This window comes from Solea solea, chromosome 3 (assembly GCF_958295425.1).
Source record: "Solea solea chromosome 3, fSolSol10.1, whole genome shotgun sequence".
NCBI lineage: Eukaryota > Metazoa > Chordata > Actinopteri > Pleuronectiformes > Soleidae > Solea > Solea solea.
The window spans coordinates 31,885,064-31,911,842 of NC_081136.1; the positions used below are offsets into that span (position 1 = coordinate 31,885,064).

At 40.9% G+C, this 26,779-nt stretch overlaps 1 protein-coding gene across 17 annotated transcripts in view; it reads left to right on the plus strand.

Moving 5' to 3' along the window:
• Positions 1 to 26,779, plus strand: part of wnk1b (WNK lysine deficient protein kinase 1b) — a 75,128-nt gene that overhangs the window by 18,612 nt on the left and 29,737 nt on the right. For 16 of the 17 annotated variants that reach the window (XM_058625428.1, XM_058625414.1, XM_058625417.1 and 13 more), the window contains exons 3-5: positions 18,097 to 18,269; positions 21,613 to 21,833; positions 22,979 to 23,136. In XM_058625428.1, coding sequence (XP_058481411.1) covers positions 18,097 to 18,269; positions 21,613 to 21,833; positions 22,979 to 23,136 — 552 coding nt within the window. Of the gene's footprint in view, positions 1 to 18,096; positions 18,270 to 21,612; positions 21,834 to 22,978; positions 23,137 to 25,904; positions 25,997 to 26,779 lie in introns of those variants that run through there. The other variant, XM_058625429.1, reaches the window with a different exon arrangement.

Here is a 26,779-nt window from a genome sequence, read left to right on the forward strand (position 1 = left end):
AACCACACTACAGCACATCCGCATTGTTTGACAACTGCATGTGCGACACTTTGCACGGTGCTATTTCTGTACGTTAAGTGTGGTCAGCCACCAGCTATCTGCTACCTGTGTTATATGTACTGTAGCTTTGGTGTGTCTATACACTACTCCATTTCCTGCCACAACTGGATAAATTGCAAGATAGACAGATTCCTGCTGGTATGTTTGCACAGCCAAATGAGGATGTGTGCTTTTTTATTTTTCATCACTAGGAAGTTCTGCAAAGTGTTAGTTTTCAGCTGACTCACAGCAGTGCCAACCAAACTGCATTGTGGGCCCCTGGCCTCACTTTGCATGCAGCAAAAGTTGTGAAATGTTGCACTTTCCAAAAAGCAGCGGAACAACCGACCAATCACATCATTTTGTGCAAATGTTCTGGCACATGAGCTAACCAAACTCACCAAGTTAATGCGTTAAAGCTCAAAGTACACCGTCCAAAAGCAGCTCTTAGGCAAGGCCGTTCTCCCAGAGTGCACCAAACAATGATGTAGCAACATTGAGATCCCTTGTTACCGTTACTTGTCTCTTGCTGCTGTGCTATCTTCTGATACCTGCCTCCAAGTGTCAAGGCCCGCCCACTGTGGAGCATTAAAGCTATGCATATGTGCGAGTTGTCTGTAAGCCAACACGGATGATAACATTACAGGCTAGAAATAATGTATATAAAAAATGATCTTCATCATGGATAATCTTCAGCACTCAAGTGCAGCCTTTTCTGTGTTTATATAGCACACTGTAATCGCCTCGTAGCAGATGAAGTTGCTAATTCAAACAGGATGATCCAAGCCACCTGTGAGCTACTTGAGAAACAGTAAAGGTCATAATATAATAATGTAATAGGGCTCAAAGTATTTTTTCTGGCTCTTTTGTTGATATTTTTAATTAATTAATATTTGCATTGTTTTTTGCATCTTTTAAATCAACAGTTTAGTAAAACTGTGGATGTAGAATGGCAACATTAAAAAAAAAAAAAAAACATTTTGTGGGTGTGTAATTTCAGTATTTTTAATGCGATTATGCTTGCAACAGAGCGTGGCTTTGTTTTGGGTTGGGTCATGAGCCAAAAGGACTAAGACCTGCTGACATTTTTAGTTAGTATCCTCCAGCACAATTTAGGGAGGATTTAACTCTGAGCACTTTAGACAGCTTCCTTTTTGTTGAACCAGCAAATCTTCTCTGACTGCAGCGGTGGAGAATGTCTTTAATTAGCCCAAACATTAGCTCTGTTTCAGCTCAGTAGCTTGAAGCGGGCAAGAGGGAGGATGAGAAGAAGATAAAAGAAAGGGGGTAAAAAAAAAAAAAAAAAAAAAATGAGAGTGAAGTGTTGTTGATAGGAAAAAAGCTACCAAAAACTATGACACTGCTTCTTTGGCATCCATTCCTGTAACTGGTGTTTATGTTCATTTATTACTTTCTTGTTATCATGGAAAAACTGATACTTTGACTGACACCTACCAAACTATTTCACCATAGTTTACAGAGAAATGCAGCTGAGCTGTGTGGCTTGGTTCAATATTGGGCAATTACCAAATATCTCTGCTGATGTGCGGGTGTTTGGTGAAGAGTAAGGGACGGACACATGAAAATGAACCAAGCCAAACCATGACAATAAATTCCACCGTCGCCCACCATATTTCAACATCCCTGCGCCTGATTCTTTTATCAGACAAACACATCTGTGGTCTGAGGTTTTCTGTTTTTCTATGATTTCATCACATTCACTTTCAGGTTTTCTAAAGCTGTTTATCGGCCATACAAAGATAAGTATATATTTTGTGATTGACTGACCTTTTTTCTTTTGTATAAATCAAATGGGACCGACCAGCCAGTATTTCTGGTTTGCTAAAGAAACAGACCGAAGAGTTTTAGTTGCTTCTTCTAATGAGACACACAGGCACCTGCTACACACCTGCTTTTGTTAAAGGGAGTTTACAAAGCTTTCGCTCAGTTTATTATTAGAACGCACATTATGACGCGAGTGCCACTTTAATAGACATGCACGCATATACAAACAGCAAATGTGTTTCATTTGGCATGTTAACATTGTTTTGCGGGTTTGTTCCTGGATGCTCGGTGTGCATTCGCAGAGGTCTTTTTTTAAATCCACGATCAGGGCTTTGTGATAGATGCTTATTTAGTTTTGGACCATGATAAAATCCATTATGTGTGTGTTTTTTTTTTGTTTCCTTGGGCCAAGCTGCTTCCATGGGAAACATTGTGTCATCTAGAGCCTGTACAATGAGTTTAGCGAATGAGTTTAGGATAATCCGCAGAGTGTTTGTATTACGTTGGCTTTTTATCCCCACAAAACTGCCATTTTGGAAGCCCATGCCCTTTTTTTTTGTTTATACAGCCAATAGAAGATTTGTATAAATATGACGATGTCATAGCCCCACAAGTCTCTTGCATTCACCGTCACCATCTTAATCATTGTCGTCTTCTTTTTCTTGTGTTGAGTTTGCACACAGCACTCTTGTTCTCTTCGTTCTTTCCTACTCCAGCTCTTCTCTCTGTCCCTCTCTTTTGTCTACAACTCCCGCCATTCAGATGACTCTTTTTCTTTGCACTGCTCTCTCTCCTTTCTTGTCTTTCATTCTTCTCCTCAGTTCTTCACCTCTCTTCCTGCTGTCTAGTCTCCGTTTGTCTCTGAACTTCTCTTCTTCTGTCTGTCTGTTCTCTCTCTCTCTCTGTCTATAAATAGCAGTCTTGTGGGCTGAAGGTGTTTACAGCATAACACCAGCAACAGCGGTGCATGATTCATATTTCTGGTTTGTCATATTCTGTCTTTTGCCGTCTCTTCTCTTCCCTTCGCGCATGAAAACATCTGGATCACATTCAAATGACTTTCACCCCAGTAAACTGCGTGTCGTTGTCCTCCACGAGCGGAGACCACAGACAATCTTGACCTCCATTCATCTCTTCACACTTGCACATAAACCTCTGACTGCTCTTGCACACTGCACACGGGCCATAACACAGAGGAGTCTGGTTGTATGGAGAAGATAAACTAATGCAAGTAAGGACAGTCTGTTACAACTATTGGTAAAGTTTGTTTCTCTTTCTTCAAGAAGGTGAAACGCTCTCCTGCAGAGTTGAGTCTCTTGAGTTGATGCGGGAATTTGTTTTTAGACCAAAACCACCTTACAATTTGGTGTTTCTATATCTGTGAACCCCATGCAACATACTTGTGTTAGCCGTGTTGGTTCATCACATGTCATTTGACAAGGGCCACATGGCGGGGTAGCGGTTAGTGTGTGTGCATGGGTTTTCTTGCGAAAGTATTCTCCCACAGTCCAAAAATGGACTGGCGACCTGTCCTGGGGTGATGTAGGGTGAAGCGGTAGAGAGTGAATGGATGTCATTTGACAAATACTGTATATATAGAGGAAAAAAAAACATCTGCGCACAAATATGTTTCTCACAAAATGGTTTAAACTGTATGATGACTTACTCTGTTCTGCTGTCAGGGCCGTTTAGCTTGTTTTGCATTCAATCATAGTTGCTTCTTAAATGTAAGTCCTTCGAGCACTGGCGATAAATTCTGATGGAGCAGGCTGACAGCTGGTAGTTACTGTCAACCCTGGTGTTGTGTCAACACCAGTCGATATCGACAACAATTATCCACATGGAATTTGCCAAACATATAAATCAGTCAGCACTCCCGGCGTCCATCTCACATTCGTCAGATGTGAAGCCTTTACTCGTCTCTTGAATTTGGCCGTTAGTCCAACCAGTTTGTATTTGTACTACAGGAATACTTTAGTGCTTTAAATGTCTAAATTAGCTGAACCAGAACAGACTTAGAATATTATGTGACACACTATTCCTTTGAAGAAATTGGGGAATTCCTCTCACATAAACATGGCATTATTGATTACTTGTTGCGCTGCCCATCAGTAATGCCTCATTCACGTGGCACTAACGGCTAGCTGTGCTCACATCACACGCTACTGACTTCAGATGGTCTTATTCACATTCAGGCTTCCTCTAGTTTTTATAAGTTACAAGTTTGAACTTTTCCCCCCAAGTTTGAACAGATGTCTGAACTTCTGATAAATAGTAATAGCCCTAGTGGTGAGATATGCAACACTGCATATTAAACAGCTTGTGATAAACACAAACTGTCCACATCAGTGTTTAGAAACACACACGAAGAAAAGGATCAAGTGTCTCAATGAGAAGAGGGGGTCTAAGAGCATATTTGGGGTCAACGTTCAGGTCACTGGAAGGTTCCATCAGGGAAGATCTACCTCTGGATGATGAGATGTTAGCGGAGAGAGACAGAGAGAGAGAAAAAAGAGGAAGGTGATGAAGAAGAAGACTTTCTCTACACATGATTCATATCTGATATCCTGTGCAGACTTCACAGGATGTGAGTGTTCATGCTCATCGTTAATTCTGGTTTGTGTGTGCTCATGCATGCAAATCTTTCATCACTCTTCATTAATGCTGCGGGTTAGGGCTGTGGGGAGCTCATGAGGCAGATTAGCTTTTGAGTATGAAAGTATGAAAGCATGTAAGCGGCGGTCAATATTAGGCTTTTCCTGACTCCACAGTAACTAGTAATCGTTACGCTTTATTTCATTTCTGTTCAAGCTGTTATGTTTGATACGCAAACTACTCTTACAGCGCTATCTTCTCTTTCTTCTCCGGGGTGGAAAACAGACGAAGAACAAACCCATGTCTGTTTGTGTACTAAACTCCACTGTACATTCTGTTCTATACATGGGACACATGTCCACAGGCAGGCTTGTATTAGAGGCACGCCTTTGTTTTGGCCTCTCTTTTGATGTCTTTCATATTTTACTCCTGAGCTTAAATTTGTCCCATTCCTGTTTAAAATTAAAAATTCTAAAGCATTTCCAGTCAATAGAAAAATCTTAGCTTTTTTTAAAAAGGTTTTTTTTTTTTATCAGGAAACATCTATTGTGATTGACATAAAGCTTGAAAATGGTGCTGAAACGTTCCTATTTTAGCACATTGTTGTATTGTTATAAATGAGGTCGTTAAAAATGTGCATAGCATTTGTTTGGCACCTGTCTTTATTTGTTCAGAAAAGCCATGCCTAACAGCCATAATTGGAGGTAACTGGCAGGTATACCGGCTCGGCAGGTTGTTTTTCAGAGATTATGTAACTGCAACATACTCTCATCATCTTCAGTAGATAATCTGTGAAAGACTGCCAGCATACAGTAGATTTACAAAAGTATTTTTTTTTATGACAGTGTTGGTGATTGATATAAAAATAAAGGATGACAAGTTACTGCAAAGCTGCAGCATCGTCTGTCAGGGAACTATTACGAATTCCATCTATTTTGTTTTTCATGGGTCAGACAGTGTAGCAATGAAAACGCCATGCTACTGAGTCAGTACATTTAAATCCCTTTGTCCGTGATGCTCTTTGAAGAGCTGCACTTTGTTCTGCTCTGACAGGACACGAGATATTTTCATAATTCTCAGTGTTACAGAACATTACTGATGGGGAGGAGAGAGAGAGAGAGAGAGAGAGAGCAATAGACACTGTGTGTTTTCAGGGTTTTTCCCCAGAGATTAAATGATTTTTCACCCTGCACTCTACTGCTACTGTAAGTGTTGGCTACAGCACTGTGTACAGGTGTGGCTACAGCACTTGTTGTGTACAGGTGTGGTTAGCCTTTTTGAAGTTGTTACTTTTGATGGATCATATCTGAGTACACTTCTGTTTGACTTTGCACCAAATTTTAATCTGAATTGCAACTCGCCGTCACACAGTACATTGACACATAAGCTGTTTGATCAGGCCGTCATTTGATAGTGAAACTGCCTTTCAAAAACCAAATGTATCAGTGCAAACATCCTGCTGGAGCAGCACATCCTTTAGCAATTCAGCAACACGTGCTCTCTGTGTGTGTGTGTGTGTGTGTGTGTGTGTGACTGGCCTGAGGTGTTATACTGTAGTGTGTGTTCACCTCTTAAACCTTTTTTTATACCTGCAGTACTTCTCTTCCCTCTGAATTCAGTTTCCCAACTTCTCACAAACCTCTTGCAGCATGACGTAACCTGTGTGCATGTGCTTTTGTGTTGTTCTGTCAGATAAAAAGCCTACCAGAGGCATTTCTGTTGGCTTTTACTCCCCCCTCGTTATCTGTTCATGAACTATCGTGCCTCGTCTGGAACATTTTGGCCTCTGTCATGCATTTGGTGTGTTGATGATCTGTCAAAAGGAAAACAGTCTCTTCCTTTTGCACTTATTATGACAGTAATGTTTTATGTGCACACCCAACTGCCAATATATATATCAGATGTTGGCTGGAGATCTGAAATACTTTTTTATATTTGTCAATTAAAGTAATTGAGAAATAATAATATCTTTTTTTTTTTTTAAATTGAGAATGACAAACATTTGACAGTGTGTTAAAACTTGTTTTACATTGTTGAGAGTTACATGTCAATGGCTCATGGACTCATTTTATTGACCAAACTGTTAATTTAACTTTTAACAACAGTCATCGCCAACATTTGCTAGCCCGTCACATACTTGGCGTTCCGACTACAAATTGGCATCTGCAACATTCGTAGCTCTACTCATTTCACCTTCAGGCAGTTGTCACTGAACGTTGAAGAATCTGACATTACCTTATTCAGTGTCTCCTCCTCCTCCTTCTTGGCCGAACCCTTTTTGTCATTTAGTCATCCTTTTGTGCGGATATTTTAAGCACTGCATTAACTTGGGCTTTGGAGGTTATTTCTCATTGTTGTCATTGTTCCAAAGACAGAAAGTTGGACATCATTTATTGCGTCCCACATTCAGGTGAAAAATAGGGTGTAGGCACGATAAGAGTTTTTTGTTACTGTTCACGTGTGTGTGCACGCTTGTCTTTGTGAGCTGCGTACACTGTTGTGTGTGAACGGATCCTTAAGAATGAGAGTGTACAGCAATAGGCGCTCAGCTATTTCTAAGTCTTTGTGCAGCTAATTGTAGCCAGATGTACTTTGTGATTAATTATAGAGTTTCCCTTCCGAGGTGTCAGATCTGTACATTATTGTAATTATCTAGCTGTTCTCGAAGGTCTAGCTAAGAGAGTCTGCCAACCATTACACCGAAGCAGAAGCAGGTGGAATAACAAACTCACTAGTTTAGTGAGTTTGGCTAGGGACCCAAAATGGAACAATGTTTGTGTTTAGTTTAATTTAAAGGTTTTAGTCATAAGGTGTAATGGTATTATAGTAAATGATATTTGAGTATTTGAAGTTCTGAAGTTGTACCTTAATTTTGGGTCAAAACAAACAAACTTTTTTTGAATACTTTCTTCCATATAAAATTGCCATTGTTAAAAGTTTTAATAGGGCCTTGTAGTTATCAGAGTATAATAGTTTCTCCAGCAAAAGGTTTTGTGAATTGCTATAGAAGTCTCATTAGCGAGGACTCATTATGAAACATTACGATGTTTTGCTTTTGTTTCAATTGACAGCTCATTATCTGTGCCATCTTTCCCTCCCACCTCCTACATCAGGCCTCCGCTCCTCGTATCCAGTCTTCCAATAATATCCTCTCCCACCTCCTTTTTCAGCTTTCCACTTTATACGTATGACCAGTCATTAACATCTGTCATCCTCTCCTCCCGCTGGTCTTCAACCTCACCTTGCGTGTTTTTCGTCTCTGTACAGATTCCTACCCTCCTGCTGCTGTTCCCCCCCCTCCGTCTTCCCTTAAGCTTGGCACATCTAGTGCAAGGGGAGCGTGCCAGAAATTATGTAATCTCCACTGGTGTGCAAGTGCTTAAAAAGGTGTTGGAACTTTTTTAAGTTTGTGCAAGCTACGTGCGTAATGGATTTGTATGACAGAAAACTGGCCAAGCGGATTAGATTTTATTTTCAGCAGCTCTATAAACCAGCGAGACACTCGCATGCTCGTGATTCCAATGTAACCACTATATGCATTGGCGGATATTTCCTTGTTTACTTTATGTTTATTGTGCCTTTTTACTCCCCCTAGTGGTTCTTAGCATATTGACACACATTGCACACCAACCAAAATTGCCTCTTTGCTGCTCCAAGGTTATAAACAAGGCTTTACTTTTATCATGAATACTCCTGCAGGGTCTGGAATTTCAGTTCAGCAAAAGAAAACCTTAACTTGCAGGATTGAGTTTTCACGCAGCAGCAGCAGCAGCAGCAGCAGCAGCAGCAGCAGCATCTCTCCCCTTGTCTGTCCCATGTGCTTTTTGAAGTGATTTTTTTCTTTTGCCTGACAAAGGCTCAGTGTCTGTCTCGTCCATGTAAGTGCTAGGCTGACTCAGTCCTTGTGACATTGACATCTGTCTCTCTGGGAGGCGTTACTGAGACAGACAGGCACCTCTGCAGTAATCCTACACTGCGTGTGTGTGTGTCTTTCTGTGCACATGATGGTCACAGTTATTACATCATTGTGTCATACAATCCATCCCCCTTTAATGCCTTCCTCCTCTCCTCCCCTCCCCTCTCCTCTCCTCTCCTCCCTTCTTCCCCATCGAAATGAGCTATAGCACAGTTAGTTGGACATTTGCTGTCAAGGAAACTGTTTTCTTTTGTTGTTCCTCCTATTAATTCAACAGTGAATTTGCTTTGTGTTTTCAAAAAGTAGGTAGTGTATGAAACATGTTTGCATCGTGTGTCAACCTTACAGGAAACACTTCACAGGACCAATATGCCCATGTCCTTTTCCTCTTACCTCACTTCTGTCTTCATCATTCCTCTTTGCTACTTACCCATGGTGCATCAGTCACATGTCTGCATCTGGGTATGCTACATAATTATTTGTTTATGTATTGTGTTTAGAAAGTGAGTCATTTTCTATACTCGTATGTGGCCACCATGCATCATGTTAGAGATGAGGTTAACATGTTTGCTTTAAAACATGCATGCATGCATGTGTGTGTGAGAGACAAAGAATGTGTTAGAGACAAAAGTGAGAAGAAAAGTAGGCTAATGTCTTGTAACTGTGCACTTCTGCAGTAATGGACTCTCATCTGGAACAAATTAACCCCGAAAACCTGCATGTAACAAAACCACAGTCAGTCATCACTCAGACCCACAGTGAAACGCACACAAACGTGCTCCCAGCACACAAACACACACACACACACGTCTTTTTGGAAGCTGGATGTTTCTGGAGCCCGTCCAGTTGTCTGTCACAGATTACTTTGGTCTCTAGTGCAGGGCTCTGTCAGTAGCCTGTATCTGTTTAACTTCTCTGGTTACCCTGTCAGTGCCGGAGCCTAAATCAGTTCCTCGTCTAAACTAACCAGCTGCCGAGGATATGTAGGCCAGCGTGAGGGTCGGAAGGGAGGAGAGAGACACTTGACTGAAAGACAGAAAGGGACATAAAGATACGAATGGGAAGAAGAGTGAGGGGAAAAATGATCCATGACTCATATACTTTTATTTCTAGTCCTGCCTCTGCCTCGTTACCTCCCTCCACTCTCCCTTTTTCTTTACACAAGCTTATCCCCCGTTATGTTTGTTGTAACGATGGGAGGTACGTGGCGTGTCTTTGTTTTTATGTCCACATATCTGTGGTTTTCGTTTATTCCTTTCCATATATTCTTGTGTCTTCAGTGTTTCAGTTAATCCATTGACAACATTTTGTTTTGTTTTTTTTGGGAGATGATATAAGACCACAGCACAACCGTATTCTTAGAGTCATCCAGTATTTGTTTGTGCCAAAGCTACACTGTGTACATGTAAACAGGCAGTTGGATACTCTCTCTAAAATAGTTGTTAGGCTGACAGCATATAAATATTGAGTGCTCTAAATACTCAACATAGTTTTAAGGGATTATTTTACTCGCCTCTCTGTTGGTGATGTAAACATTTCTGTTGTATGCAAATGATGTTTGTTACCGCTTGAAAATACATAGTTCTGACAACCTGGGTACCCAATCTTCACAACACTGCTTAATAAACATAAACACAAGAAGAAGAAAACTAACTTTGTTAAAGTATTTTAACATATGGCATTTTCAAAGGTGCAAGAAAAAAAATTATATAAAGTAAACTGCATTGGGAGTTTATTTACGGTCATCTCTAATTCTCCCCTAGTGTTGCATCAAAGTCCATTTAAACTCTCTGTCTCAGTGTAGTCATCTGAACATACTCAAGTTTTTGTTAATTGCTAAATTAGTGCGTTCTTACTGTTTGCTTAATTGTATTAGACACACAAAGTGCTGCTGTGTGGTTGGACGCCTATGGCTGTTGGGATGTTCTTAACAGTGAAACCGGAGAAGTGCTAAAGGCCATCGTAGGCGTTTAAAAAGAGGAGGCTTGCAGTGTGAAGGGATAGTCTTCTCAGATTATGTAATAGTTTTATGTGAGATGGCCCTCGGCCTCTCTCAAACACTGGCTGTAGCCCGCTGTTAGGTCATCACTTACTGGAAAAGTGTCAGGACCTCTCTTTGGGACGTCATTTACACCTCGTGGATTCCAATGGGTTCTGCGTATAAGCTCATGCCACATTACAAAGTACAGGCATACAGTATAATGTTTCTTGGTAATGAACTCCTGGTAACATCTGTTGGTATTTTTGTAGGTTTTAGGAGGGATTTTGTCCATAATCCTCCTGCTGGCATATGGTCAGTTTCTCCTTTCTTCAGTCCATACAGACGTACTCGCTCGTAGAGTGTTTTTCATTATTAGAAAATGTTACTCCTTCACGTTGTGTTAAAGAAATTGAGCAGTCGACCGCGCGACACACGAGGACCAGATCGTATCCATCAACATATCCGTGACTCTGGGATCTGTTTGTTTATGAAGTGTTGACGGAGAGGCAGGTGGGCATGGACTATATTAAGGCTGCAACCTTTTTGCTCGACAACACACACACGCCGTCAAAACCTAATCTGTTACTACACCTGTGCGTGGTCAATTTGCAAAATGATGCATAGATGAAAAATAGCTGCGGAACTGCAGTCAGTCAACTAGCATGGTCACAATGTTATTATGACACTTATTTACATATTGGACATATAGTGTCAGCCTGGATTAGCCCTGAAGCTGTTGGCTTCCCTCCTGCTCTGTGTGCTCAAGGCCTCTCTGTACTTTCCATACTCTGGCTCTGCAGAGAGCTGCATGTGCTTTTCGGTCACACTTAAATACCCTTGTCTGGCGTCACAAGCGTGCGTACCTGTTCCAACACTCTGTTCCAATTTATTGCCCTCGCTGGAGCATGTGCAGTTGGCACAAAGAGTCCGCATGGCCGGAAAGCTATGGCCGTACATGGAGGCGTGCGGACAGGCACACTTGGAAACATGGAAACTATGAATTGGCCTTAGTCCATACAGGTCCAGTGTGTAACATTTAGTTTATTGTCTATAGGTACAGTATGTTTATATACTATAAATGTATAATTGCTTTAAAATCAAAAGTGTTTTGAGTTCTTGGTACTTTATTTCTTGTCAGTCTAACCCTAACTGCCATCACGCATTAGTACTTCACTTCTATGTTGTTAGCACGTTGATCATCATGATCCAAATCATTTAATAATCCTAAAAAGACTGAAGGCACATTACTGGAAAACCTTCCAAAAATACGTTTGAAAGACTCCCAAAAGTCATCCTCTAATATTAATTGTAATATAAAAAAAATGCTGATACAAACAATGCAAAGCTTTCTAATGTACAACTTTGGATCCTTCCTGTTTTCTTCCTCTGATTTAATTAGAAATTTTGTTTCCTGTTTGAGCCACAAAGACGGCTGTTGTCTTTTTTCTAATCACTTGCATCAAATTCACAATGAAGCCTTTATTAGGACCCCACATATTTGAACAGGTTTGCTCAGCTAATTCAGGAATTGGGCATTAAATTGGTATCAGGTTATTAGCTTGAGAATGAGGATGTTGTGCAGCTCGAAGGTCACAGATTATTTGATACCAGTGTTTGAAAGGAGATCATTTCTTCTTTCCTGCAGCTCAGTGTTTTTTGGAATCACTGAATCAAATATGGAATTGTTATCTGGGTATAATGTGATTTTCTGTGCACGGTATGCTCTTCTGCTCAGGATTGACACTTAAGAGAGGAAAGAACTTCACACCACAAGTTCCAGTCGTTATCCTCAGATTACCTGTTGTTGCCCTTGGATCGAGATGACGAGTGGATCAAGTGGCTGAACTGCGGAATATGATATGGGACAGAGGCCAAATGCTTTCCGTGTTCTTGGGGAATCCCATAAATAAGAGAGGGGAAAAGAGTTAGTAAAGGGGAAACAATAGGAGAGGAGAGAGAAAAGATTCAAGGAAAAGGTAGTGGAGAGTGAAACAGTGAGGCATGGTCAGCAGAGCAGAGGGTAATGACACATGGTGGGTGTGTGTGTGTGTGTGTTTGTGTAGATCGCTTGTGTATTAACAATAGGTGCCATCCCTGCCTGCCCCCGACTGTGCACTCTATTGTGTCCTTTCTCTGTGTCTGGCTGCACACACACACACACACACACGCTTGCATTCTGATGAAAGGATTTCTTTGTAGTTAAAATCACAACAAAAAGTGATTAATATGTCCTTAAAAAAATGTATTCCTGAAAATTGTTTTGATTTTGCAGAACACTGTTGCTTTATAAATCATATAGCTATAAATCATATACGTCACCGATGACCACATGTGCAAAGAACAAGGAAGGAAAAACCACAACACGTTTCTAAAAAAGCAACTGATCTTCAGCCTCAACTAGGTCAGACTCCCAGTTTACACTCACGTCCATGCAGACAGACACATGGTGCTGGTTACTGCAATTTATAGCATGGTGATTGATGGGAAACCAAAAACCACCTAAGCAGGAGAAAAGGAGGAGAACGGGGGCAAGTGGGAAGGAGGGTGGAGAGGGAGAATCAAAGAGTGAGTGATGCGGTGTGAGAGGAAACTAGGAGAAGGACAAAAAAAAAAAGATAACAAATACAGGGATCCAGGAGGAAGGTGTGAACAAGCGGACACTAAGCTTGGTTGTTCTTTGGGTTTTTGTCAAACAAAACTAAAAAGTGTGTTTCAATGATGTCAGTCCCCAACGCTTTCTCTTCTCTCCCTTTTGCCTCTTAACTGGAACAAATTCATCGACTTTTCAGTCATTCTTATTCATAACAGATGCTCTCTCTCTCTCTCTCTCTCTCTCTCTCTGTCTCTCTCTCTCTCCCTGGGTAACCATAACAAGCTGTGGTGAAGTTCTTGGAGAGGATCTTGTGTGTATGTGACTGTGTGTGTGTGTGTTTCAGGGGGTGTTGCGGCTCTTTGCAGGAGAGCATTTCCAGAGTTGTGGGGGTTTGAGTTGATACTAATGCTGCACACTAATGGAGCATGCCTGGACTTTGTCCATGAACACACACACGCACACACACAAGCACCTATCCACCTCCACTGTAGGTCTTTACTGTATGTAGAAACAAATTGGCTTAATCACTAAGCCTAGATGCTTAATGTGGGAAAGATTTACGTGGCCTGATTTCTTCTCTAGAGCCTGGAGAGAAAAAGTAGGTGAAGTCAGTCAGAGGTAAAGAAAAGTAATGACTTCGTACAGTGATTGCGATGAAATTCAGGTTGATAGTGTTTATGAGCGTTGGACATAGTTTACTCAATAAGCTGCAGAAATAAGCTTGACACCTGCACGCCAGAGTCTTGGAACAGGGGGCAGTGAAAGGGATGATGGACATACTGTAAATGTCAACTGTTGTTATCCTCCCAAACTGAGGACACAAGGGCAATCGTGCTGCAAAAATAATATAATGACATTATATTCTTATAAATATCAGTCAATATAGGAAACTTTATTGTGATTACAGTTTTCCCTTATCACACAACCCTGTTTTAAAGCATTGCCCGTGTGAGGAACCTTTTTACTTAAGGAGTTAGTCTTATTTATTTATTAATATGCCATAGTTGTTTCTTTTTTATGTCCTTTGCCTAAAGCATTTTTTGCTTCTTATTTGATTTATATTTTAGTCACATGGTGGGTGCTCTTGTGCGTTTCTTGGCATATGATGAATGGCATCATTCACATAATTAGAAATCAGCCGTGGAACATCTCAGAGTACAACTGTCTTTATATGTTGGGAAATGCATGGATCCCACAGAGTTGAATATTTGTCCTCAAGTTTGGAAAAAACGGATTGTTTCCCTAAAAGACCTCGTTTTTGGGGTTAGGGTTACTTTTTAAAATGGATCCTCCAAAGGTTTATTGCCTTGAGTGTTAGCCTTACTTTTCTGATATGTTGTGATCTGCACATCAGATTTAGTCATCAAGAGAAATTGCCACAGGTGAGAAATTGATGCCGTTTTATTACTACAGTGACGTCAGCTCAAGGTCACACAATATCTGTGTCAGCTGCGTGCGTGGAACCATATGAGCTCTCTGTTTCAGTGCATATGATATTCTTCCGTTTCTTTGAAAGCACACAACACAAGCATGTGCTTGTTGGTTCATTTTTCTCAGGATTTGGCTTTGACAACAACACTTAACAGAAACAGTCAAGTATTTTTCCCCTTCTTCCATTTTCTTTGGCCCCCGTGTGACTATAGGTCGAGGCAAGGGCCTCTGCCTGGACTATGCAGCTTCATATCACCGAATGCTGCACAAGGTTCATTATTATATAATGTGAATCCTGAGAACCAGATCCTATGGAATGATGTTGTCCTATATTTAGGCTTCCACCGTCCCCAGAAGAGATGAAGCACTTTAGCCAACTTCCTGTGTGTTTGGAATACAGAAACTATACAATATCATTTTCTGTCTCCTTGTCTTTTTTTTTTTTTCTTCTCCTCGTTTTGTCTTCTGTCGCGACCTCTGTCCATCTGGTGCTGTGAGTACTCCTCAGTGGCTGCAGCGGCAGCAGACCAGAGCACATGATCACAGACTGTTAAAGCACAGTGGGAAGTCCAGACAAGATGAGTTGATCAGTGGGTTTCAGATTTCAGCCTCGCTGCAGGAAGCTGCATAATTCTTTAACACTGCCGATTGTGTTTCTGCTCGCCTGTCTGGCTCGCTGGGTTTACAGTATGTGTGCAGAAACGGGACGGATGAACTTGGACTTTATTGTCAGGGATGTGAATTTGTGGAAATAGACTTAAGGTCCTGCTTAACTGTGTTTGTGTGAGCCTGTGTGTATGAAAAAAAAGGAGAGAACATTGGATGGAGAGTGACAGGGTATTTCTGTATCTGCCTAATTCAAGTCTCATGATGTTTTGAAGCCTGGAGCCAAAAATAAGGGATGAAGAAGGAGCAAAACAGCACTAAACAAGGAGACTCGGATCCAATTAATTCCTTAAATGCTCAAACAGATGAGTTTTACATGCATATGTTGGACTTTTTAGATCACCATGTGTGTAAAATCGATGTATACAGAGCAATGAAGAGGGAACATTTATAATGCATAATAATAGAGAGGAAAGCCCACCTAGACTTGCTGACTGCGCTGTCTTTCTCTCCGTTTCTCTGTAGTAAGACAACAAGAAAGAGGGAGAGGTGTCTCAACAGTGCTATGGGTGGTCAGAGTCTTTACTAAGTGCTGCTGGGAAATGGTATGTTGCCTTCCAGCTAGTCAGGTGGCCTACTGCGCTTTTTTTTTTTTTTTCATGTGACCACTCCATCACATGGTCATCGGAGTCAGAATGGAAGAGAGTGCAGGAGGAGGAGGAGGAGCATCCGTAGATGTTTTTGTGTGTCAGCTGCTAATGGGCCATCATCAGTAAATGGGTTGCTGCAGGATGAAGGGATAAGCTGTTACGGACAGACACACTTGCACAGATGCTCACATTAATGCATTCACTAAGACACTGAAGCTTTCAGACGTTGTCTTTCTGTAAATCATATGATGTAGATGAGGTTGTTTTGACCAAAAAAAAAAAGCTGGTTATACAATTTGATGGCATCACCGGGTCGCTCATCGTGACCTGGCGGACTCTTCAGTCGCATTGAATTGATTTATTAAATAAAACAATGATACCGTCGGATTGAAGACATGGTGTCCCTCATTGTACCACTTTTAGAACCGGTTGCCTTGGTGATATTTTTTTATAATATCGCTAGAATAACAACCAACGTAATCCGTCACCTTAAAAATACCTTAATTTGCTGCTCTTTTCACACGTCCTCTAAATGGGGTAACGTTAGATTGTAAGATATTGTAAGACATGACAAAATGTTCTGCATCTGTGTTATGGTTGGTCGCATGGAGACTACATAGAACTGCTCATTAGCTGTGAAGAGGATGTTTGGCAACGTCATTTGAAGCTGCAACCATAATATGTTTGTGCACTTGGGAATAAAACCTCGGAAGGTTTTCGTCGCCTTATTTTATGCTTGTGCTCTGATTTTGTTTATTTCTGGGGCACTGGTGTGCTGGATGTGTCAGCTACGGTTAAGACACAGAGCTGATGAAGAATCAATGTGAAAACACACTCACATACACACTCATGGCCCACGCAATATCCAGGGAATGAGAATGAAAATACTCTAGAATATATTCCTTTAAATGTAAACTCAAAACAATGTCTACGTAAAAGTTGATTCTCTGGGTTTTGTGTCAGAGCTTTAACGGGTTTTGGTTTTTTTTCTTATGTGAATGTTTATCTTTGTGAATAAAAATAGCCATCATCAGTCAGTGCGAGATAACATGTGGCAAAGCCTCAGCCATGTCTTTAACTTTACCGATGTCATGTTTCAGATTTAAAGTGGGTGAATTTAAGAGAGATAAAAGCACAATGTGTCGCCCATTTCTTCACCTTGTTCAGTGTTTATTTGCACATTCACACCCAGTGGTCAACCCTGGTACGCTAATGCAGTCTCTGGCTTAATATTACATCAGTTTTTGTAGTGTCCTAACTCTAAAAATGACCTTGGGGTGGCACCCTGACTTCTCTACTAACACAAAACTCAGACTGGACACAGCCTGCATGGCTGCATTGCTTTACAAGGGCCAACTTACCCACACTTCCATTTACATCTGTGTTTATTGCAGTATCAGTGGTCGAGCTGGAATGACCGTTAAACTCTTTGTGTGTGTGTGTGAACGTGTCTGACATTTCCAAGTGGCTCATCTTCTACAGGATGAACGAATGTAGCCTGTAACTTTCTTTTCTTGGCTTGTTTTCGGTTGAGGTCTTACTTGATGCCCACAACCACCACTAATAAAGGCTGAATTAAAGCCTGGTGCAAACAGTCATCACTGGTGGGGAGTGGGTGTGGCTGAAATCACTGCCATTTTTCCCTTTCCCTGTGTGACAGACACTTAATTAGAACTGAATTAGTGATTAGTGCATTTGTCAAGTGAGAGAAAATTAATGAGACACAAGTTGGAGCAGCGAGTTTAAGCATGTAAATGACTTTTCTGGCTTCTCCGATAGGAAAATCGGATTTAATTCCTCCCCAAGTCTCTGACCTTTTATAGTCCTGATGAGTTACCATGAAATTAATCAAAGACAATTCTCTTTTAGCAGCCAGACACTCAATAGCTAGTAATATAGTGATTTTTATTTTTTACAACTTGGCAAATAATAGCCAGAAAAGAAATTAGACCATTAAAGAAACTACTTTTGCTTGTCCAATTTCACCTCCTCTGTGAATTCAAGTCAGTTTGTTATTAATCCCTGTGTAAACCAGTTTGTCTGCACATGTCCCCACAAATACACCGAGCAGGTAGTGTGCAGAAGAGGGATGGATCAAAAAAAGCAGCCCTAGACAAACAGTAATGGATTTGTGTGGCTGCTTTGAATTGAGATAAAGGGACAGTCTAGCGTTTCATCTCCATCCAAATCCTCTGCTGGAGCTATTTTAATGTACTCAGACCAAATCTTCGGAGTGCGTCCTTGTCTCAGATTTCATTTGAATTTGTGTTGAAATGCCATGTTTTTGATGCTGCACACATCCAAACGAGAGTTTGTTTTGTAGGGAATTATAATTTCCCCGCTCTGTGCAATTTCCTCTCCACCCTTCAAACCATCTTCTTGTTTGATTTAATTGTAATCGCAGTCACTATCATTGTGTCTTTCTGCCACATTTCAGATGAACAAACATCCCTTACTTTATACGTATATATAAATATGTTCCTCTTCTGTCCTGTCCTAGGATCGTAAGCTGTCCAAGTCAGAGCGACAGCGCTTCAAAGAGGAGGCGGGGATGTTGAAGGGCCTCCAACATCCTAACATTGTCCGTTTCTACGACTCGTGGGAGGGACCATGCAAAGGAAAGAAATGCATTGTTTTGGTAACTGAGCTCATGACATCTGGCACACTAAAAACGTGAGTACACATCTTACTAAATGATTAGTATTGACAAAGTGTCTGTAGTTTTTACCATTACCTCACTCTACTCAATCTTGGCACACAGATGAGATGACTAAATGGGATTTTGTACAGTTGATTTCTAACCAAGACAGAAAACATAAAAAGCTGTGTGTTTTTGATGGTGGTCCACTTACGCCACCGTCAAACAATTTTGCCCACTTTTTTGAAGCGCAATGTCGTTACAGATAATGACTCGCCTCCTTTTAATGAAATATCAAATTGACACAGAATCACACATTTTTTCCTCTGCTTAATACAATATGCAGTTTTTCCTCTGTTTGTCGTCTCTTCAAGTTGCCTTTACAGTTGTGTCGTAAGCCCCTCGCATCCCAGCGTGGTTTCTATGCTGAGTGCAGCTGTTACTGGGTCATCCAGTGTGTTTTCACTCGTTACACGTACGGTATAAAATGTGTTTTTCTTTGCGTCGTGTTCAGCATTTATGTGATTGAGTGCCTCTCTTGATTACAGTATGTGCATACATAGCTGACAGGATAATCACTCTGTATATATATATATACTGTAGAAGTATATAGTTCACCTATAGTTCATATAGTAGTTATGGTGTTTACAGCATACATTCAGCCTGAGAATGCACAGGATAAGGAGAATCTGTACATCTGTGGTTAGCATGTCAATAACAGTGGCGTCCTCTCTCCCACTAAATACTTTGTGTATAATAATTGATTGTGTGTCACCACGTACCAGTCCAGTCTGTTGACCTGATAGAATAGACGTGTTACAGTGAATTCAAAAGTGATGAGCTCCAGGAACAATGAAAGCTTTAATGGTGGCGCGAGTGGCACACGACATGGACCGTGCAGTGCATTGTGGGATTCTGGCCCACCTGACTGCTGCTGCTGCTTCCGCTGCACATTCCTCACAGAGGGACAGACACACACATACGGCGTGTGTATAAGTCCGTTTTCCCCTCCAAACAGATAGGGAGAGTGATACAGTCATTATTACAGATGCAGACAAGTAATTGTCAAAGTATCCTGTTTTAAAGGCAGCCAGACATGTTGACAAACCAATGATTTACCTGAGTGAGACGAGCGATGCCCTACCAAGAGCAGTAGCTCCCTCAAGTGGAAGAAGGAATGTAAAAACTTTGCTGACACTTTCAAACTTACCCCGACCCATTATTTAAAACAACAAAATGAAGGATTTCAAAGACCCTCCCACACCTCCTTACCTTCAGTGTAAAAAACAACAGACTCCACCCTTCCTCACCCCGAAAATACACATCATTCGCTCATGCCCAGTGGGAAATATAGCACATATCAAAGGAGACCAAGTTACCAGAATAAAGCAGCAAAGTGTCACAGTGTTGGAATATCTCTTGGTTCTTCAGTCAATAACCTGAATAAATTAAATTTGCAATCATAGAGGACTTCATAGAGGAAAACTAACTTATTTAATTAGCCTAACAAAGAAACATGCACACTGTTCGGCATGCATGCACTGTAAGCACTCCACAGTGAGTGCAAACATGTACATATATGAGCAGGTTCAAGGCTGCACAGCCGCTTTGGCCGTCGGCCAGAGGCAAACTCGGAAAAGAGATCAACTCATGGAGTGAAGTGGTGGAAAAAAGCCTGAGAGATGACAAGAGAGGAGAACTGATAGGGACGGAGCAAGATGGCGAGGATGGAAACGCTGACGTGTGTGGGTTCGTCGAGTGAGAGACCCGTTATCTTTCTGTGTCCATGGGCATGGAAGTGTGTTTGTGTCTGAGACAGAAAGAAGCAGAAAGGCATCCACACACACACATACATGCATATTCTGTTACTTACTGTAATACACGATGTAGCTGTACATCTCCCTGAATGTAAATTCCTACTGTTTGCACATATTTCAAGTGTGTTGAACAAGAGAGCGTGGGGAATGTCAATTGTACACTGTCACTCCAACATTGCATACCTCAGAGTTTAACCCGTCTGTCAGCACTGTTCTGACATCTGAGGAGAAGTGAGACAGGTTGACTAGAGGAGTGCAAGTGTGTGAAGAAGGAAGGGTAGTGAACAGAAAGAGGAAGAGGTGAAAAGGACGCCGTTTCTTCAGAGACGGAAAGCAAGAAATTGGCTGTGATAGTATGGTGTGATCGTATGGGGGTGGGTGTTACACTTAAGAAGTCTATAAAAGGTCATTTATTGTCTGTCAACATATTTGTGTATGGCACTAATCTGGATACAGCTAAAATATCCTTTTATCCTTAGTTATTTATTTATATATATTTTACTTCACTGCTAACTGACAACTACACAAACATGGTGCATGGTTGGGATATTCAGTTTTTGCCAATACATTGGACCTTTAAGTACCTTAGAATGACATGAAATTATAGTCCACTCTGGTGAAGTCAGTGAAATACAGCTGTGTCATGTAGTTCCACTGTCGGTTTGTGTTGATGTGTCCACACTTGTCTGAGCTGTCCCTCATCATCAAAGACCCATTTGAGGTTGTTGAATTATTAGAGCAGCTGCTGACGCTCAGGATGTATGGAGCTGCCAGTGATGATGGAGCCAGACGTACTGATGCCGCTGCCGTGGCTCAGCTTCCTGGATTTGGAGCAGAAATACAGCGAGGGCTTCAGCGTCGCGGACAACATCTGTGCAGTGTCCGTCAGTGCAGAGGAGTTAAAGAGATAAAGTGTCATTAAATGGATGATCTCTTTTGAATCCTCCAGCTCTTCAAGCTGATCGCAGAATGACTCGGGAGCAAATTTGAATTTCACTGATGATCTGAGCAGAAAAGTCCCAGGCTGAAATCATTTCTGCCAATAAACCCTAAAGTAGATTATTATAAAACAGAGATAAAATGAGTCTAAAGCTAAGCACACAGACATCTCTTTTGTGCACATTTATGTCTGACATTTTGACAAGTCTATTTAATGTGGAATTGTTTCTCAATAATGCACAAGGGTTGTATAAAATTGAATTTGTTATTGTGTGTGTATTATCTGTTTCTCCCATGTCGCTGTCTTCACAGACTGTTGTCTTTCCTCTGCAGGCTTTGGCATGATTCATTTCCACCTTTTGTTGGTTTTTGGCGTCCTTCCCGATTATCACTCTCGCCATTCAAAACATTTTTAAAGCCTCATCTGAGCTCAATTCAAAGATACCGCACTGTCTATTAACTAGTTCTGTTCACAGCGTCTTTCAAAGAAGGAACTAATGGGTAGTTTAATGTCAAGACATTCAAATACAGCTGACGCCAATGCTCTCCATGCATTTTTTGTACACTTAATCTCGCTGTTGAGTGACGAGCCGCCTTCTGTGTTTTCCCTGTCTTGTCACAGCTACCTGAAGCGTTTCAAGGTGATGAAAATCAAGGTCCTGCGTTCGTGGTGCAGACAGATCCTCAAAGGCCTTCACTTCTTGCACACCCGGGCGCCACCCATCATTCACAGGGACCTGAAGTGCGACAACATCTTTATCACGGGGCCCACGGGCTCGGTGAAGATCGGAGACCTGGGGTTGGCCACGTTGAAAAGGGCCTCCTTTGCCAAGAGTGTCATCGGTGAGGAGATGAACGTGCACAGCCACAAAGGACATGAATTCCTTATCACGTGCACACAGACACACCTGCCTGTTGTCAGGTGTATATCTGAGTATCTGATATGGAAATGCGAACACAAACATTCTGTACAAGGTACACACACCTACTCTAGATTAACTTTGCTGCCGCTGAAACGTCTGGTTGTTCAAGAAAACTACAGATGTTTAAAAAGTGAAACCGCACAGTCTGCTACTGAGGATGAAGCTGTCCGAACATGCACCGGCTTCAAACACACCCTGCCTGTAACACACCGTTCGTAATTCGGTATTTTAGTGCTATCACTGACCACAGGTATTCTGCTGTTCAAGCATTTGCTCACAAGCAAAGACGACGAATGCAGATACTCTCACACTCTTTAAAAATAATCATCTGCTTTATAAATGTCACAGCTGCTCCGTAGTAATTAAGCAAACCTCAAATATTTGAACACATGAAGTAATCCAACAGTACTACGCTATGTGCAGTTTGACATGTCCAACTTTTTAGATTTATTTCCTGTCTTCATCCTCACATCTTACTGTATGTTACATAAATGAGCCTGGGTGATTACTTCAACCACATATTGTGCAATTTAATTGTTTTTAACTCTGTCATGGGATTTATTTGGAAAGAAATACTTATCGGATTCTGCTCATGACAAATGCGTCGTTGTCAAGACAAGTTTCCCAGAGGTATAAATGAAGTCAATAAGAGGAAAGAGACATTTTCTTGGTCAAGGACAAAAACAAGGAAATGATTTAAAGTGATTCAGCCTCTCATTATTTCTGAATGATCATAAATTCAATCATGCAAATTGCACAGTGACCTTTGATACAGCCGTCTCTCACATGACAGATGTTGTGTTTGTGTGAGGAACATCTGCAAATAATGTTTTTTAAAGTTTATTCTGATATGCATTATGTATAATTTAAAGTATACTGTCCATATGGTGACATATTGTCTTCCTTTAATAGCTATATGAAAAGTAGTCCAGCATGATTTTGAACGATTAAACCACATATGTATGTGAAGAACTGAAGAACAAGCGGATGCTCCTTCATCTCTTACTAACGATGACCGAGTTATTAAAGCACAGTGTGAAATATTGTGTTTTTTCTCTTCCTCAGGTACGCCTGAGTTTATGGCTCCGGAGATGTACGAGGAGAAGTACGATGAGTCTGTAGATGTCTACGCCTTTGGGATGTGCATGCTGGAGATGGCCACGTCAGAGTATCCGTACTCTGAATGTCAGAACGCCGCGCAGATCTACAGGCGGGTTACGAGCGTAAGTCCATTCATCTTGTGTTGACGCGACGTGTTTGTTTGTCACTTATCGACTTCCTCCTCCTCCACTGGTTTTGTCCCTGCCACTCCGCCCATACTTGTTTACTGACTGTATTAATAAGTTTGGCATGAGCCGCAGAAGATCCTGTCATATGACACTGTTTTTTGCACTGATTACTCTCTCGCTCTCGCTCTCGCTCTCACTCTCACCACTCACTTTGTCTAGTCCTTCAGCCGCCACCACCTCTGTTTTGTAAGAGGGAAGAAAATGGAAATGTGGAGTAACACGTTTTTGTTCAACCCACAAGGGAGAATTAGTGAGCAAATCTATCATGTCAGTCCAAAACTAATGTTCCCTCCTCACATTCTGTTGTTTTGGCCTTGAGCAAAACTAATGCTGTTAGTGCTACTGGCCAAAGGTGTTTTTCATGCTGAGAGAAAGCTGAGGGGGAAAAAAGAATCACATATGTATTAACTTCAAAAACCATCTGCACAGGAAAACAAGGACCTAAATTAAGTATAGGGCAACCAATATGAGTTTTTCTTGATTTTGATGTGTCTGATATGTTTTTTCCATCTGATAAAATATAACCATTATACAACTAGAGCTGCAGATAACGATTGTTTTCATAATCGATTCATCTGTCGATTATTTTCTCGATTAACCGAGTAATGGTTTTGTCCATATGATGTCAGAAAACGTTAAAAAATGACGATCAGTGTTTGTCAAACCTGGAAATGATGGTGTTCTCACATGTCTTGTTTTTGTCCACAACCAAAATGAGTCAGTTTTTAAGGATTTCTTTGTTATCTGGAGCAAAGAAAGTAGAAAATTTTCACATTTAAGAAGCTGAAACGATCAGAAATCTCGTTTTAATCATGAAAAAAGCTTCAAATCGATTCTTTGGTTATCAAAATAGTTTAGTCCCTCCATTTTTTTCCAGTGAAACAGATTAAATGTCCTAGCGTCAGCCCATTCTGAATGATTTGCTTCTAATTCCCTTGTTATTTTTTCTAACACTTCCAGACATTGCTAAAAATTTAGATAAAAATGAAATGGCAACAAATTGAGAGAGATCAAAACACACACGTAGAGAGAGACAGATGCGATCACAATCTGTTTTAGATTAAGTGCTGCTGAGCTCATCTCTCTGTCTCACACACACACACACACAGGCAGATGAGAGCTGTTTCTGTCGTTTCCTCACGGGACTGAACAGCTCTGTTCACGCTGACAGTGATTGTTAATGGCCTGTTGGAATATACTAGAAATCTCTTTTCTGTGTTTATCCGTCTGTTGTTCCTCTACCATCTCTGTTTTGTCTCTCTCTCTCTCTCTCTCTCTCTCTCTCTCTCTCTCTCTCTCCTGTCATTTATTTCATTTCAGTTCACTAAGCTTTATTGGAAAGGCCAATTTCCAAAGGAGTCTCATTATAAATGTGTGTCTGCGTTTGATTTACTTACTAAATGCTTAACTATCGACACCAGCATCTCTAAATATTTGACTGGTAGTACTATAGAATTGCGGTGATATGAATAACTTATGGATGAGTGCGTCGTCCCCCTCAGCTGAACTAGCACAGCTGTTACCTCAGAACATTAAAATTTAATGGTAACTCAAGACACATTTGCTGCTGGGGGAGTTAACGTTTTTTAACGTGTATACCGGACATAAAAAAAGAATGTGTACCATCACTTATTCTTGGCTCGCAGTAATTTAGATAACGATAACCAGACAAAAGCTCCGCAATGCTGCGGCTCGTGGCCTTTGCAGTTATTTATTTATTTATTGATGATTTCTTTGCTCGTGGCTCTACACTGTAGCAGTGTGTCATGATCCTGTGTTTTCCGACAGTGTCAGACAGTTTTATTGACCATTTCACACTGTGTGTGTGTGTATGCTGCTGCTATGATCTGCTATCTTGGCTGTCCATAACCTTTGACCTCAGTATCTCAGCCCCCTATAGTCCACATACATACATCATACATGAGTAGAGGTGATCCTGTTAAGATTGCTGAAATTGCACATTGTCTGTCCGACACATTATCTGCAGAGTGGAATAAATTTAGATTGTATGTTTAAATGCATACCCTCGTACGTCAGTCTGGCCTTCTCTCTCGTTCCACTGTCATATCCCCACCTTCCTTCTCTTCTTCTGTAAGTGTTTGACAGAAGATGTTATTTAAGATATTAAGATTAACATAATCGTACTGAAAGCTGCGTATTCATCCTTCCAGCTCTTCCTCCTCTATTTCTTACTGTGTCTCGTTGCATTTGTGACGTCAGTAAACATGTGATGTAACAGCTCATAGTAGATGAGTTAATGAAGCAGTCATTAAACTAATTAATTGGTTGGCATCTATTCCATTCCATGTGTTGGTAGAATTGTTGTTTCCCTGCGTCTTTCTTGGATTTGCCACATTGTAACTTGTTGTACAGTGTGGTTGACGTTCACCGTGGTCCAGGTCTCTCTGGAACATTCCTTCCCTCCTATCAGCCCGGCTAAATGAAAATCTTTCTATCTCTCCCTCTCTCCCTTCTCTGCTTCCCTTCATCTTAAGACTTAATACTATTACCTCCTCTATAGCTCCTAACTTTGTTTGGTCCTTTTTCGCATGTGTGTGCGTGTGCTTTAGAGAAAACGAGATGGGGGGGCAGTTAAGTAAAGAGGGTAGGGGGCGGTTGCAGGGGAGAGGCCAAGAAAGTAAAGGACGGACGGCAAAAGGAAAAAAAGCAGAATGAGGTGGTCATTTGCTGCCAAAAAACGTTTGAGATAAAGTGTCCGTCCATTTGTCCGACAACCTTTAGAACTTTAGACTTCAAACTAAAGTCTACTTGTTATATCTGAGTACTTCTCCCGGTAAGTCGCTGGTGCTCTTTTTAAATCCTTTTTCATATGCATTAACCTTTCATTTTTGGATTTGTATCTAAGCTCTTAAAAAAACCTCTTACCATCTGTGTTACTTAAATGTCTTGTTGATTAGTTTTACCTGATTTTCAGTGAGGAGGCTTCACGTTAAAAGCGTGAAATGTATTCAAGTGCATGAGAGAAGGAGAGAATGTTGTGTTTCTGAAGTTTTTCAAATTCAGGATTTAGTTTCTGCTCTTAGTTTCCATTATCAGTGGTGTTTGAACAAATAGGCAGGTCGTCTGTTGGACGTCTGAATGTCTTTATCTTCTGTCATTTACTTTTTTGACACCTGAAAGAAGTAGTCCTTTCAGCCTTGTGAGATACACTTAAAACCCTACAATCATCTGTTTAATAGGTGTTATTAAATGTAGCTTTTTAACTTTCTTTTTCTTTCTTTTTCAAACTAATTGCCCATTTCTCCACATGCCTTTTCATTTATTTGGCCTCAGAAGTGTCTTCACTTAGAGCTTTTGACTCTGGCTGATTCCAACTGTTATCCTTTCAAACGTACTGTGCGGTTTGTCATTAGCTGTCAAAGCGTGTTACGTGATTTGGTTAAAAGAGGAGGTACAGTGTATATATATATATATATATATATATATGGTAATTAAGCTTGCACCAAATTCTTACTGGTCAATCACTCACACTGTCGGACGCCTTCCTGTCGCATAATAGTCTATTAGAATGACTCACTTTATGCTGGGTATTTCACAGAGCACAGTTTTATTTGAT